General features: G+C 34.2%; 1 protein-coding gene across 1 annotated transcript; it reads left to right on the forward strand.

Annotated features, from left to right (window-relative positions):
• The first annotated feature begins 2,980 nt into the window (after window positions 1-2,980).
• On the forward strand, window positions 2,981-14,263 carry stas (Transmembrane protein stas). Its single transcript, XM_089236658.1, has 7 exons — window positions 2,981-3,111; window positions 5,845-5,965; window positions 7,090-7,218; window positions 7,812-7,905; window positions 9,094-9,198; window positions 11,337-11,475; window positions 13,404-14,263. The coding sequence occupies exons 1-7, from the start codon at window positions 3,051-3,053 to the stop codon at window positions 13,571-13,573; spliced, it is 819 nt and encodes a 272-aa protein (XP_089092784.1). The 5' UTR covers window positions 2,981-3,050; the 3' UTR covers window positions 13,574-14,263.
• The last annotated feature ends 330 nt before the right edge of the window (window positions 14,264-14,593 follow it).

The following is a 14,593-nucleotide window of genomic DNA, read 5'->3' on the forward strand; positions in this document are numbered from 1 at the left end:
AGGGGGGGGGGATGATGTAAAGGATAAGGAATTAAAGGAATGCAGGTATACTGTATAATATAAAAGATAAATTTGAAAACATATAGCCCAGTGCAGGAACGAAATCAAAATAAAATTTGAAATATTCATTCAGTGCAAGCATGTCACTGCCTTGCAGACACAATCTTTATGCAAGACGGAGCTGCTCCACTCATTGCAGTGTGTGTTAAGAATGTTCTTAAAACACATTTGACAGAAGAACGTGTCATCAGCCGGCACTTCCCTAGTCTATGGCCTCCCTTATCCCTGGACTTTAATCCATGCGATTTTTGGTTTTGGGACATTTGAAACGTCTGGTAAGTCGTGACAATCCAAGAACTTTACCTGACCTTAATGGCAGCATTTCATGCCACTCAGTACCGTCTTAACGTATGGGCCCGCCCGGGCACGGCCCGGGGGCCTCAAGGGAAGAGGAGCCTCAGAGCAATTAGAACCGGTTGAAATTTTCGTAAATTTGTCAGGTAGGGCCTCAGAAAAATCATTTGGCCTGGGGACCCGTGATGCTTTTTAGACGGCCCTGACGCCACGTGCTGAACATTTCCTCGCACACACTTCGGTCAGTTATGGAACATGCCATCGTGCGATTTCACATGGTATCTGAAAATGATGGCCCATGTGGAACATGTCTTGATACAGTAACAATTGTTAAAATTGTAAACGTTTGCTTAATGTGTAATTTCTTAATAAAACGCCCTCTGGTGGTGACACGTGCAACTAATTTTTTCACTCACTGAAACAAATTTCCATCACTTCATAAAGTCCCACAAAATTTCACAATTTTCTTATGACTGGTTTCGCCTGTAGGCTACATTAAAATAAAGGATCTTTTAATTATGGACGCCCCGTACGAGGGAGGATATAGTCACGTGAGAAAGAAATGTGACCGACAGAGACAAAAATCTTCAATATTCGAAGTGGAACCGAAATATTAAACTTGATGAAAACAATTTTTTTGCGGGGTCTGAAAAGCGGTATGGGCTTTAACATCAAATCTGGAGAGAAGGAATCGTTCACCTGCTGGTTTTCATTCTCGCTGTCAGATTCCGGCTGATAAGTATCCATCATGTTGGGCTTCTATGTTTTCATGAAAACAACAAAAATTCTTGTTATATGGTTTATGAAGCAAAAGTTTTTTTTGAAATTTGACTCTCGAAAGAATAAGGGTGTCTTTTGATCGCCTAGCCTTGCTTTCGAAAAGGATGAAAAATTAGAACATTTTTTTTCTTTTTTTATACTCAGAAACTTTTTTTAGTTGAAAATTGTTTAATACATTTGTATCCAGGGTGATTCAAGAGTGAGGAAAATTTTTAAAAAGCGATAGTTGAGTTCTTGATATATTAAGGGGGATTCTAATACTGAGCATATCAGTATGTCAAAAACATCAAGTCATTTATTTTTTCCTCTAAACTCCGAAAACTTGAAGGGACCTCTTGAAATTTCTCCTAGTATCCCAAAGGTGTTTGTGGTTGTCGTGAGCGTCGTTTTCCCCCATCAAAATTAAGTATTAAACTTCTGATATTGCTAATATATATCTAATATGCAGCTCTAATATACAGCTTTGCATATGTGTGTAATATTTAAACTTCTGAAATTGCATAGGCAGAATTTTTCTCATTTTAATCACAGAGAAGCACACTTTCTTCGCTATCACTACTTCGCAATCATCTCTTGCTCACCACTTCATTTTTCATGTTGATGGAAAAAAGTAGAGCATCACGACTAGTTTATGCTGAATGGCTACCAGACACTAAAGCATGATGAAAATTCAATAACATTCCCACGCTTCAGTCAACCAATAAGATTAGACCTTTTTTTTGTAACGTAGAAGTATCACTTGGTTAGTAACGCCATATTCGCGGCTTTTCGCGAGTTAAGTAGCCTGATTTTTTGGGTGTTCGTGATTATTGAGCAGGGGACTCCTTTAAAATATCAAAAATGTATTTCAGAGGGCCGATTGGGCCGACTACCTGTGTGTTTGTTTCGCGTTCTTTCTTGCTGGGGTGGCCAATGGCAAATGCTCGAAGTTTCAAACTATATCGGTATCGTGTTGTAGGTCTGCCTGCTCTCTGCGAAGAGACTTTTTTAAATAAATGTGAGACCAGGTCACATTTATTCCTCGAAGATGGAAAATCGCAGAAAACCAACTTCAACCTACCACCACCGTGAGTAAATGGGGTTCGAACCGGGATTCTCACGAAAGTCTATGCTCACACGACCACAAAACGTGGATTTTTAGTGCTGCCATCTATTTTTCAAGCTACGAGGGAAGTGTAATGATTGAATATTTGTACCGTTGCAGGCCTGTTGCTCTCTGTGCTGAGACTTTTTTGACGATGATATCGACTCGCATTCACGCCTCGAAGTTGGGAACCACAGAAAACCAACTTCGGCCGACCACCACTAGACATCTATGGGAATCAAACGCTTGAATGTAGATTACAGACGACAGAAGAGCTGATGCGCCACGTTAAAAAAAAAAAAACCACACAAACGCGTCGTGTGATAAAGTTGCACACTTCTGCCGACACGAAAGAGGGAAAGCCTATTTAGTTCATGTAGCGCAAAAAACCTACTTCAATCAGTGCCGTCTTAAGGCATGGGCCCACCCGGGCACGGCCAGGGGGCCTCACAAAAATGAGACCTGGTTGAAATTTTCGAGAATTTGTTTGGTAGGGCCTCAGAAAAATCAATTGAATCGGGAACCCAAGATACTCTCAAGACGGCCCTGGCTCCAAGGAGAAAAAGGCTTAAGATCGGAATAGACAAGCCGCGGCCACTGCGCTATAAGTAAACTAAGCTTTCCTTATAGCTCAGTGGCCACGGCCAAAATCGGGATAAAATTCGGGTTATATGGTCACCGGTTTAAATCATCTCTCAGGGAAAACCATTTCACAGCGTGTTCGATCCCACTGGCTCCTCCTTCCCGTTGGGGACCCCGTATAGCTGAACTTGTAGACGTCCGTTTCATAATATTTATTTATGTTGCAACCTTTCCTTGAGTTCGCTTTGAAATGTCCGTAAAAACACAAACTTCGAATGTTAAATACCAATCTGTGGTCAGTGATAATGTTGGTAAGCGGGATCCTATAATTATATACAATTGAATAATTCCTTCCTTTAATGTTGGGTTATTAATTAATTTTTAGCAACGAACTGAATTGCAATATGATTTGATCTTAACGATTCCCGCGTCTATTCTGCGTCATAAATAATGTCGATGTTACAATTTCGAGTAGAAATCATACCAATACACCGAGTTACGAAGAGCATGTTTAACATGAATGCCCTTCTTGTTGCATGTTTTACATGAATGCCCTTCTTGTTGCATGTTTTACATGAATGCCCTTCTTGTTGCATGTTTTACATGTTTGTTTCTCATCATCTCCACTGCCAGAGGGTGGAGTGGGGGCTTTTAGCCTAGGGCGGCAAGTTTTAGGAATGAGTGGCTAAGAAAGTTGTTACACAATAGGAAAAGGTGACAAAATTTTATAACCATGAATCCACCTCTGCGCAGAGAGCGAAAGATTAGGTCAGTGAGTTCCCTAGAAAGTTTGCAAGCATGTGAGTTAACAGAAAAGTGCGCACTCACGTGATTGAGCAAAAGAACAGGGCCGTAGCGTACCTTCTCGGAAGCCCCCTTGAAAAGGAGTGATTTGTCCTTCCTCTTATTTTGCCAAAATTTCTAAGAAATATGTTAAATAGATGTAGGTTTTTTTTTCTTCCCAGGCCCGGATTGTTTTAGCCTAATAGCGGGCCTACAAAAGAGTGACCTAGAGCATGGGCAAGCATGTGAATAACAAAAGGAGTGAAATAAGCATAAAGTGTGTGCAAGCATGTGAATGAACAAAAGAGTTATGCAAAGCGTGTGCAAGTATGTGAATAGCTAAAATAATGATCTATAGAGTGTGAGAAAATCAGAGTGACCAAAAGAGTGTGCAAACACGTGAGCAGCCAAAAGAAGGACTTGGACATATTACAGGAATTATAGGACACATGCATATTTACAGGAATTATTATTACAAGAATTGTATCCTCTCATATTTTGAGGAATAAGTGGTCAAGAAAATTAAGCTAGAATGAGAGAAAGGCGGCAAAATTAGCTCACAGACAAACCTGTAAATACACCTATGTCTACTACACCCTGTATCCATCCTTGAAAAATGAAGAACAAAAAAGCAATACTTATGAAATCACAAGGAAAATTTTTGCATGATTATATCAGTGACATCAATGTAAGACTGGGAACTGGGGAGAGACAGTTGCCCAGGGTGGAGATCTTGAGGGAGTGGAAACAAAAAAATCTGTTACAAAATCATTAACTTGCAACAATGAAGAGGTCCACCACCCCACTCCCTTCTAACAGAAATTTGACTGAACAGCTGTAGTATAATCCCCTTTTGACAATGCGTTGGCATTTTTTTTCTTTTTCGAGAAAAACATCCGAAAGCATGACAAGTCAACAAGAGTGAAACAGTTATGCTTTCAGACGTTCTTCTCGTCGAAGAAAAAAGTCAGCAACAATCTGCTAAAAAGGAATTATACTATGGCTGTCAGAACGAAAAAATTCTTACAAACTAATGACAAAAACAACATTCTTGGGTCAGAATTACACTTTAAAAGTTTGATAAAAGATCTTATACAAGACTTGAAAAAAAAAAAAGCCTATTGGGTACAAACGAAAGTAATTTTTGTTATTTGTCAAATTGTCCGTGTCCTGAACTGACAATGTTTTTTGCTTGCGCCAATTTTTATTTGATAGCAGCCACTCTACCAACTGGTGTAGAACAGTAGATAATGCTAATTTTCTTTTTCCACAAGTGTTACTTCATATCGAAGGGTTTCCGCAACTTTTTGTGGGAGAGCTTCCACAATGTGACTAAGGTTCTGGGATGATCCGAAGACCAAGAATAGTTCCATTCATCTGGTGTTGACCTCATCTCAGTCATTAGGCCGGCTATGCTCATGTTAAGGCGGAGGGTATGCCTGATGATGAGAATGATCCAGACTTCACAGAAGTTTCTCAGAACCACACATATTGAGCCAGGCTGACCTTAACGATTTAGCATGATGAGCGATTCCACCAGGACATATCCATCATGGAATCGCGTTATCAATGCAAGTGGAGCCCAAACATGCTGGCCGATTACTGTTGTACATTAAAAAGAGATATTCCTGCTGCAAAATACAGAAGAAAATCATGTGAAAATACCTTTTGAATTGTCATTAATATTAGAATTTAAGCTATTATAAGTTGTAAGCAAATGCGAAAAATATACGTTTTTCAAAATTTTAAACGAGTGTTACTCAAAAACTATGCCTGACAAACAAATTCTGAAAGCAGATTCGGAATCAGTGAGGAAAATACTAAGAAACACGAAAAAAGTGAAATTTTGTTTACCTGTGTCAGCGAGAACAACACACATTTTCCAGAGTTTTCATTGATATCTTCTACTTTGATGTCATATTACTAATAATCCCTAACAGATGCTAAAACTCACAAATACATTGTGCAACAGTAGCAGAGATCTTTCACTTGAATCTATCTTTACTGGAGTAATTTCTGGATTCAAGCATTCACATCACTTTTGAAACCGCAGACAACGTTGTACTGCTGCCAAATTTCTGAAAATGTAAAATGCCATCTGCTATTCATAAAGTCTTATTTTATATGTTATCTGCCTATATTTTGAAATTCTGTTGGTTCAATTGTTATTCATTCATAGATTTTATAGTTATTCTGTCATAAATTTGTGTTTTAGTTTTTATATTCAGGAAGAATAAAATTATTTTTGTCTCATTTTGTAGAGGTTATTCAAGACCATCCAATTCGGAGTACAAGGCGAGCAGTTTTCCTTCTCCTCGGAATTTTCTCATTATCAGTCATTAGCTTATCTCTTGTTTACCTCAGTTTCCCAAAATTAGAAGCGTAAGTTTTTTTTTCTTAATTTTTCTTGTATGTCTTTATGAGTGATATTTTATCCAGTCATTTGTTTAGGCTATTTAGGTTATTGTAGTTAGTATATTGAATTCATGTTTAGTTAATGCTCTTTATTATGACCCTGTGATGGGCAAAAGGGGCAGACAACTGCCTCGTGGGCCAAAATTTAGGGAAGCTGCAAATTTTAGGTGGGAACAAGAATCATCAACTTGTACAGTGATGGGAGCGCCATCTCACAAAAATCCTAGTTATAGCCTATATGAAAATAGCTGTAAAACTATATAATAACTATATGAAAATTTTAAAAAAAAAAACCATGAAATTTAGTTTCCCAAGAAAATTTCATATTTGAACAGGATGAAAAGTTATATTCATTCATTTGCTAAATTAGCAGTTGAAATAAAAATGCATCATGTTAGAAAATGATAAAATTTAATTGCATAATGCATGTACTTAAGTTACAAATAAATTGTTGTTAATTTAAAGATATTGAGTTACAACTGAGTTGAATGAATGTAACAAGGAAGTTTTGATTTTCAGCATGGAAACATAAGTCCACTTGTCTGTGCATTCAGGGTTTCTTTGGGACATGGAAAGTCAAGGAAAATAAAAACATGTTGAGGGGGGAAGTGTGAAATATTTGGCAAAAGTCAGGGAAATATCCATATACTTGATTGAAGTCAAGAGAAAATTTAGTAAAGGGAAGAAACCAAAACCAAGAAAATCGGAAGGTTAAGATTTTGAATTATATTTCTTCCTTCTGGAGTTTTGGTCAGGAAAGGTAGAGTAAATGTTTTAATTTTGGTCATGGTTGCTGTTCAACCAGATTTTGCTGAAAACCCTGATATTGTACCCCTTATCTGAAGAAAATTTACCTGAGCACCCCTGTAGTAGTGTAAACAATGATTAAATGTGTATAAGCAAAACCAAGCAAGTTAAGTTCCCTGATAAATATGAATAGTGTGTGAAGGACCCACCTTCTGATCATGCTATTACAGTTGTGCATAACCTGTGCATATGATGAAATATTAATTAACAAGATAATATGTGTGGCGTCAAATATATGCATCTATCTTCTTGCATTTCGATAATTATTGTTTTTCTTTTTTTAGAAATGAAAAACAATTCATAAAATTACCTCGGGATATTGATGATGCCAAAAATCTAGGAAGAGTCCTATCTCGATATAAGGACAAGTACTTCTACAATGTTTTGAGTGCATTTTTTCTGACTTATATATTGTATCCTTTTTTATTGTTTTTCCTTTTCACTAAAAATCACAATTGTTCAAAATTGGTTAAATCTAGTTCTGAGTATTCAAGAAAAACATAAGAATCATAAGAAATTTTGTATCTGGAACTTGTAATTCATCAAAAGTGTGAAGGGTAGTGATTCCAATTAGAGTAAGAGGTTGATTTTCATAGATATTCATTCTACCATGCTTTATTAGCATAACTTTGGCATGTATGGCCATTTATATCCACATTAATTTTCTCATTAAATCATATCTTTGATTCTGAGCTAAAACATCTTGTGAAGCAAATCACATTACTTTTCATAACTTTTTATTTTTCTTTCAAAATTACATGAAATTTAAATATACAGTCGGTCCTGCTTATAAGGTTTTTCAAAAAATCATCATTGAAAAACGTAAGCGGGGAAATGTTTTAAATGGGAAATATATTAACGAGAATTTTTTAGAGTTGAGACCATGAAAATAAGTCGTACTAAGCGGGAAACCGTTATAAGGGGGATCGACTGTATATTGAAAAAATTTAATATTGAGTACTCATGAATCAACAGGTTTTCTGTTATTGGCCTTTACTCCATTCAGTTTACAATCATTTGCCATTCCAGGATCAATATTCCTGAGCTTCTTGTCAGGTTTTCTGTTTCCATTTCCACTAGCACTTTTCTTAGTCTGTACTGTAAGTATTTGTATTTATCCTCGTTCAGTGTGCTTGTGTGTATCTATATTTTCTTGCAAGAATACATAAACATTAAATTTTTTTTATACAGGTTGCATTCAAAATTTTGCTGCAATTTGCATTTTGCAAGGTTGCATTTTTCCGTATTCAAAATTATGATATTAATCCATGCTTCATTTAGAAAATGTAACTAGTCACTAATAGACTAATGATGTTTCAAACTTTTTTACATAGCTTTTAAATTATACAGTGAAACCTCGATTAATCGAAACTCTTTAATCTATGCCATTGTCTTTAGCAATAACATTTTTAGTTAATTCTAAGAAAATTATTGTGCCAGGAGAAATTTGCTGCTGATGACGATGATGACAATTAGAAAACAAGTTAGCAACAATGAAGCATTTGAGCGTTTTTTGTAAACCCTTATTTTATTGCAGCAGCTAGAATTTTGCAATTCATCAGAACTGATATTGCTAAAACATTTCATCACAGAATTCAAGAGTGAAGAAGATCTACTTGTCTGTTGGCCTGTTATAGTTATTGAAGGTGATACATATAAAATTAATTAGATTATCCAGAAATATATAAAACTTTTTATTCATTAGGCTTAGTACTGATTCTGTCGAATCAGCAACATTTTTTTCATTGCATACTAAAAAAAATTCATCTTTTTCAGACATTTGAAGAATTTCATAATATCAACAATAACATCTTGAAAAACTGAGAAATCTGATAATGTATACATTCTTTAGGGTAGAGGTTTCTAGACTATTCTTTATGGAAGTGGTTCTCAAACTTTTGTCGTTAGCGGCTCTCTTGCCAAATTCATGATTTGTCCGTGGCTCCCAGAGTAGTTTAGTACATATTTTAACATAAAAGAACTATGTCAAAGCATAAATAAGCACACAAATGAATATCTCCAGCTCACTTCAATACCCTTGACAAAAGTTAGTGATGCCCCTTAGAAGCTGTGACGCACACTTTAAGAAACACTGCTTTATGGTATTAACCAAAAATCTAACTTGTGAAAAGCATTCTCATTCCTGCTCTTTTTTGAAAACAAATACTACTATTAGAGAAACTAATATTGTGAAACTACCACCATCAGGAATCAGATTCTTTGAAACTGATCTCATGCATCAATGTATTGTGCTTTTTTTTAAACTAATCATTTTATTTTTTTCTTAGTGTTCAGCTATTGGGGCTTCTCTTTGTTACTTGTTGTCGTTCCATCTTGGAAGAAGAGTTGTTATCAAATTTTTTCCACAAAAAGCAGCTGTATGGTCCCATCATGTAAGTACAGAAAAATCTGTTTCAAATTTTAAACCCTATACAGTTTTAGAACTAACTCATTTTTATAGCTTCTTATGAGTCAGTGAAAAAATCCAATATAACGATACCCTCTATATAACAATAATAACCCACATACTATCACTGTCTGGTCCTATTGCACTTTTTGTAGTTATAACGATATCTGCTTTATAATAATATGTTTCTCCGCTTCAATGAGTGTTATTCTATGGGCGTTTTACTGTATTATGTACATCTCTTGAAAAATGTAGCACTAAAAATTCAATTTTTCTTGTTAATTTTGTGAGGTTTATTTTTGTGCATAGGTTTGCTTGATAGCGCAGTAGAGCTTCGCTAATGATACTGTAGAAAATATTTTTATTTGAAATAACTGTGGTGTATTTTAGGGATTTGATTCATAGTAATGGGGGATATTCTTTTCCCACTTATAAAAGAATTTCACAAAACTGAATTTTTTTTTTTTTGGAAAAAAAGATATAGCAAAAATGAAATGTCACAAAAGTCGTCTTTATGCTTACCCTGTCTTGTGAAATAGAAGTATTCCAGACATATTTGGAATGAAATATGATGTTGTTCATTATAAAAAAAATCACAGCAGTTAGCCTTGTCTTAAGAATTTCTAGGGAAAAAAATGAAGTATTTTAAAATTAATGTTAATAAACCTAGGATTACTTTAATTCACTATGACTTTTTTCATGAAGACTGACAGTTGTCTGAAAATATTTTGATGTACTAGGATACTTTAAAAGGCGTTTTGATGTACAGGGAGGTCTCTCAAAATCAGCTTTTTTTGAGTTTTTTCTTCATATTTGCAATGCCTCGTATAGTCTTTGTTTGTTATAAATAAATACAAGGCCACAACAGGCAAACTGCCCAACAGGGTTGCTGATTGTTGAGACAATTGGCATAATCTCATTTGAATGCATTATAATCTGTGTATATTTTTCTTGTATACAGTGAAATACTATGTACAGTAACACCTCAGACTTACGCTACCCTGAGTTGCATGATTTTGAATTGCATGATTTTCTGTACAAAATGAAAATTTAAAAAATTCAGTCATAAAATCACAATCATTGCTCATATAGTAATTATTAAGGACAGTTTTATTGGATCAGAGCATGATATGTAATGTGAAACTACACTGATTTTTGAGAATCTACAATGCATAAAGATGAAAACTTTATCTAATGAAAATAAGCTATATTGTTCTGAAATCCCTTTTGTTAGCCAAAACTATATTTTAAGTGGGTTTCTATGGAAATTATTTAATTCCTTCTGGATGTCACAGCATATTCCGGTCTCATACATACAGTTAGAAAATAGAAATGGGACAAATATTCGGCTGCTATTCGATATTTGGCTGAATAATGCTTAGGTATTCAGCAAAAAATATCTGTGTAAATTCAAGCACATCAAACTAAATTTTAAGAAATTATGTTAATTGGGATTTTTCCCATAAGTTTAAAATTTACTGATTGTTTTATTTTGTGTGGTGTATATCCTTTCCAGTGAAAAAAGTTGTGTCTGGGAAGGATTTCTAGAACAGAGTGAAAACATGAAACTGAAAATAGAATTCTACTGCAATAAAAAGGTGGAAGTGAGCATGAATTACACAAGTTCAATAAATCGAGGATGTACAAGGATTTTACATGAAATGGCTCAGAAACTTTTTTTTGAAAAATGAAGGTGTTTCTGGGAAGTTGATGTGGTGGACATAAATAAATTCATTGAGCTCAAATGACAGTAATTCTAAAAATGACAAGCTCCTTGACAAGAAAATTCAGCCCACAATGTAGCTGTGTGGTATAATTTGCACGTCCACTAAAACATTTGATAGCAGTCAGAAAAATCTGAAAATTTCCCATCGGCAAAAAAATTGTTTAGTCAAGGTATCACTGTACTTATACATTTTGATAAATCTTTATATATATGTATATATATATATTTAAATATATTTTGTAAGTTTTGTATGAAATCAGCAGCTTTGTATGTATTATTTATAAATATTAGATGGTTCCACTGATTTGTGTAGTTTCAATGCTCATAAATTTTTATTAAATCAAATTTGCTATTTATCAAAAAATTATATATATATATTTTATATCTCCTCTTTTAAGGTGAACAAACATAAGTCAAATCTATTAAATTATATCATATTCCTGCGAATAACTCCTATCCTTCCAAATTGGTTCATAAATGTTACATCGCCTGTTATTGGTGTTCCAGCATTTCCTTTTATTTTTGGAACTTTTGTTGGTGAGTAAATTGATTTAATCAATACTTTTTTAAAATCTATATTGAACATATTACAATATAAGTTCAGATGTGAAAGTTTGATTCTCTAAATAAAACTGAAAAATTGAGTTACTGTCATAACTAGGGCTTTCATTTTTATGATTGAAAAATATGAAAGCATTTATGACCTAAAAAACATAAAAATATGACCTTATAATTTTACCTTTATTTCATCTTTTCTTTTTCAGTTATTGCTTCTTATCTTATTAAGTTAAAATAAACAAAAAATTCAATTTACCTTTTTAATTAAAATTCTCTCACCAAATTCTGATTCATGCCTACCTTATACACAATAACTGTTCTTTAGTATGTTCTAGAATCACACTAAATTTTATGGATTCATGTTTCAAACATTTAAAAAAATACCATTTTTGTTTTTCCTAAGAAATATTTGAAAAAACTACTTTAGAAAGGTTTTTTGATCAATTACCATAGGGATAAAAATTACCATATGGTGCAATATTTGAAGGCTTGTCATAAAGCAGACATCTAGTTTCTGCAATATCGTTGATTGTTTTTCAAGTTGAATTGCACATTTAAATCAGTTTTGTGCTGGAACTTTTAACATGTTTAACAGAACAAAATACATTGGTACTATTGGTCCTTATTTTGCACAGCGCACAACTTTTAATATATTTACACAATATGATAGTGGTAATCATCTGTCCCTTCTATCATCATTAGGTGATTTACTACCGTTTTACCCCCCACCCAGAGGTAAGTGTTTTTTCTAGTGTCTACACCTAACTGATACCTACTATACCTAACCGCCTGCATGTGTGTCCAGGGTTGTACATGAAGTTAGTGCTACTATCTGTGTATTTGGAATTTTGAGTGAAGTTGTAATGCTTTAATATTTATATAGTTAAATAAGTAGGCCACTACTAGAGTAGAAGACACTGGATCTGGTGCCCCAGGTGCTGGATGAGAAAGAGCTCCCAGTTTTCTTCATTGTATTCATTCAAACTTATGAGGAGGGGGAGGCATGAAAACGAGTACTTGCCCTGTGCCAATTTTGGTTTTTCTCCCTAGTTGTAGGAACTGTTGGTAGGCTTTCTTAATGGAGGAGACTCACATTTGTGCATGAAGCTAGAAAACAGCAGAATACCAACTTCATCTAACCACCACCAGTGAGATTCAAACTTAGATGTTCATGAAGCAAACTCCTGACACAAGACCACACAGCAGCATGGGTACTTGAAATATTCTTCCCAAAGTCCTGGAAAAAATTCTGTAACTTTTTAATCTGAACACTGAGCAAGAGCCTTGGAGATTTGAAGTGGCAGGGAGCGATGGCAAAACCATATTTGCCCCTCCTAACAAAAATTTGCATTTAGGTATCATGAAAATGTACTGAATGTGAAGATTTTTTAGCATCTAAGTGAAAAGATCTTACGCACGTGCTTAGCTAGTCAGAGTTTCTTTTCAGATACATAGCAAGAGGATTCCCCCTCCAAGAACAAAGAAGTAGCTACAATAACTGCAAAAGTTTTTTTCCAGAAACGAAAGATAAAAATTTGTTGTAAGTTCATGCTATATCTCTGAAAAAAATTCCTACAGATTAAAATTTTTTCAGTGATAAAAAAAATTATCTATCGATTGAAAATTACGAAACTGACAAATAGCTCAAAAATGTCCAAAATATGACTTGTCAAAAAAAAATTGTGATGTAATAAAAATCCAAGCCCTAGTCATGACATTTTGGTTGCCTCAAATATTTGGCACTTCTCACTGTTCAATGCAAACACTAGTTCCTCATGATAAAGATTTGATGCAGCAGGGAGATTCTAATGATGTGATTTGGTAATGGTAATAAATTCCAAAGAAGTGTGTTATGATCATAATAGTAGTTAATAACAGAAATAATTTTTTGCTTTTTTTTCTCCCAGGTGTAGCTCCACCATCGTTTGTTACTATTCAAGCGGGAACAACACTGCAGCAGCTGACATCATCTACAGATGCTGTATCTTCAACATCAGTTATTCTTCTTGCAGTATTTGCAGCTCTTTCACTGTTACCAGTCTTGTTCAGGAAGAGACTGCAAGAAAAATTGGATTAGCATTTACTAGTATTAATTTGAAACATTCCGTTCACCTATAATGAGCAATATTTTTGCACATGATTATTTTTTATGTGTGTGTTATTGCTTTTGTTATACCACAATTTCTTATATTTATGTAATGTGTACATATAGTCATTATTTATAATGTTGAGCACTTTGAATATAGGTATTTATTTATAATATGAATTATGTATGATATTATACATCTATATACATGTATTTGTATATATGTTTAATCCCAACATTTATACAAATTACCAAGAATTATTGCAGTTATTTATTATAAATCAGATATATTTTATGCACCATATAAGAAATTTATTTAGTGTGACATTCAAGTTAATTATATGAATACCACCAGAGAGAAAAATTGTCCATTCACAGAAGAAATTTATAGTAAAACAATGAACACAAATCTAAATTCCACTTTCTTCATGAATTAGGTTATTTTTCACATTTGGAACACACTTTTCCTAACGTAAAATGTAACCTTGCACTTGAGATGAGATTATAATATTGTATTGCACTATTATAACACTATTAAAGTGGCAAAATATGTTCAATTTATGTTTTTATTTGTTACGAAACTACTTACTGACCTTGGTGTCATACATTTTAATGAATAATCAGACCACATTGGTTATGTGTGTAAGGAGTCATCAGAAATACATATCTTATATCATTTTATATTATTTCACTATTGTGGTTGGCTGTGAGAAACTTATTTCCTATTGTAATTTTTTTATTTTAGTCACTCAGGTCGGTTAATGAGCCAGAATGTTACATACAAGTTAAATGTTTTCAGTTTGCTTCTCGTGATTGATTTTCAAATTCCAAGAGCCTCCATATAGAATAGAACAATAACTGTTACAGAACAATTTCTGAAAGAATTTTAAGAAAAGAAGGGAAAAGGTTTTTTTTTTTGGGTGGGGGGGGGGGGAAGGTGAAAACACTATTATGTGTGTGGGAAGGTAAAAAAACCCCATTGTAGAGCCATTGCAATCTACACCTGACAAA

Source organism: Pholcus phalangioides, unplaced genomic scaffold, assembly GCF_987345545.1.
Source record: "Pholcus phalangioides strain wild (caught in Gottingen) unplaced genomic scaffold, Ppha-v1.0 ptg000009l_1, whole genome shotgun sequence".
NCBI classification, from domain to species: domain Eukaryota; kingdom Metazoa; phylum Arthropoda; class Arachnida; order Araneae; family Pholcidae; genus Pholcus; species Pholcus phalangioides.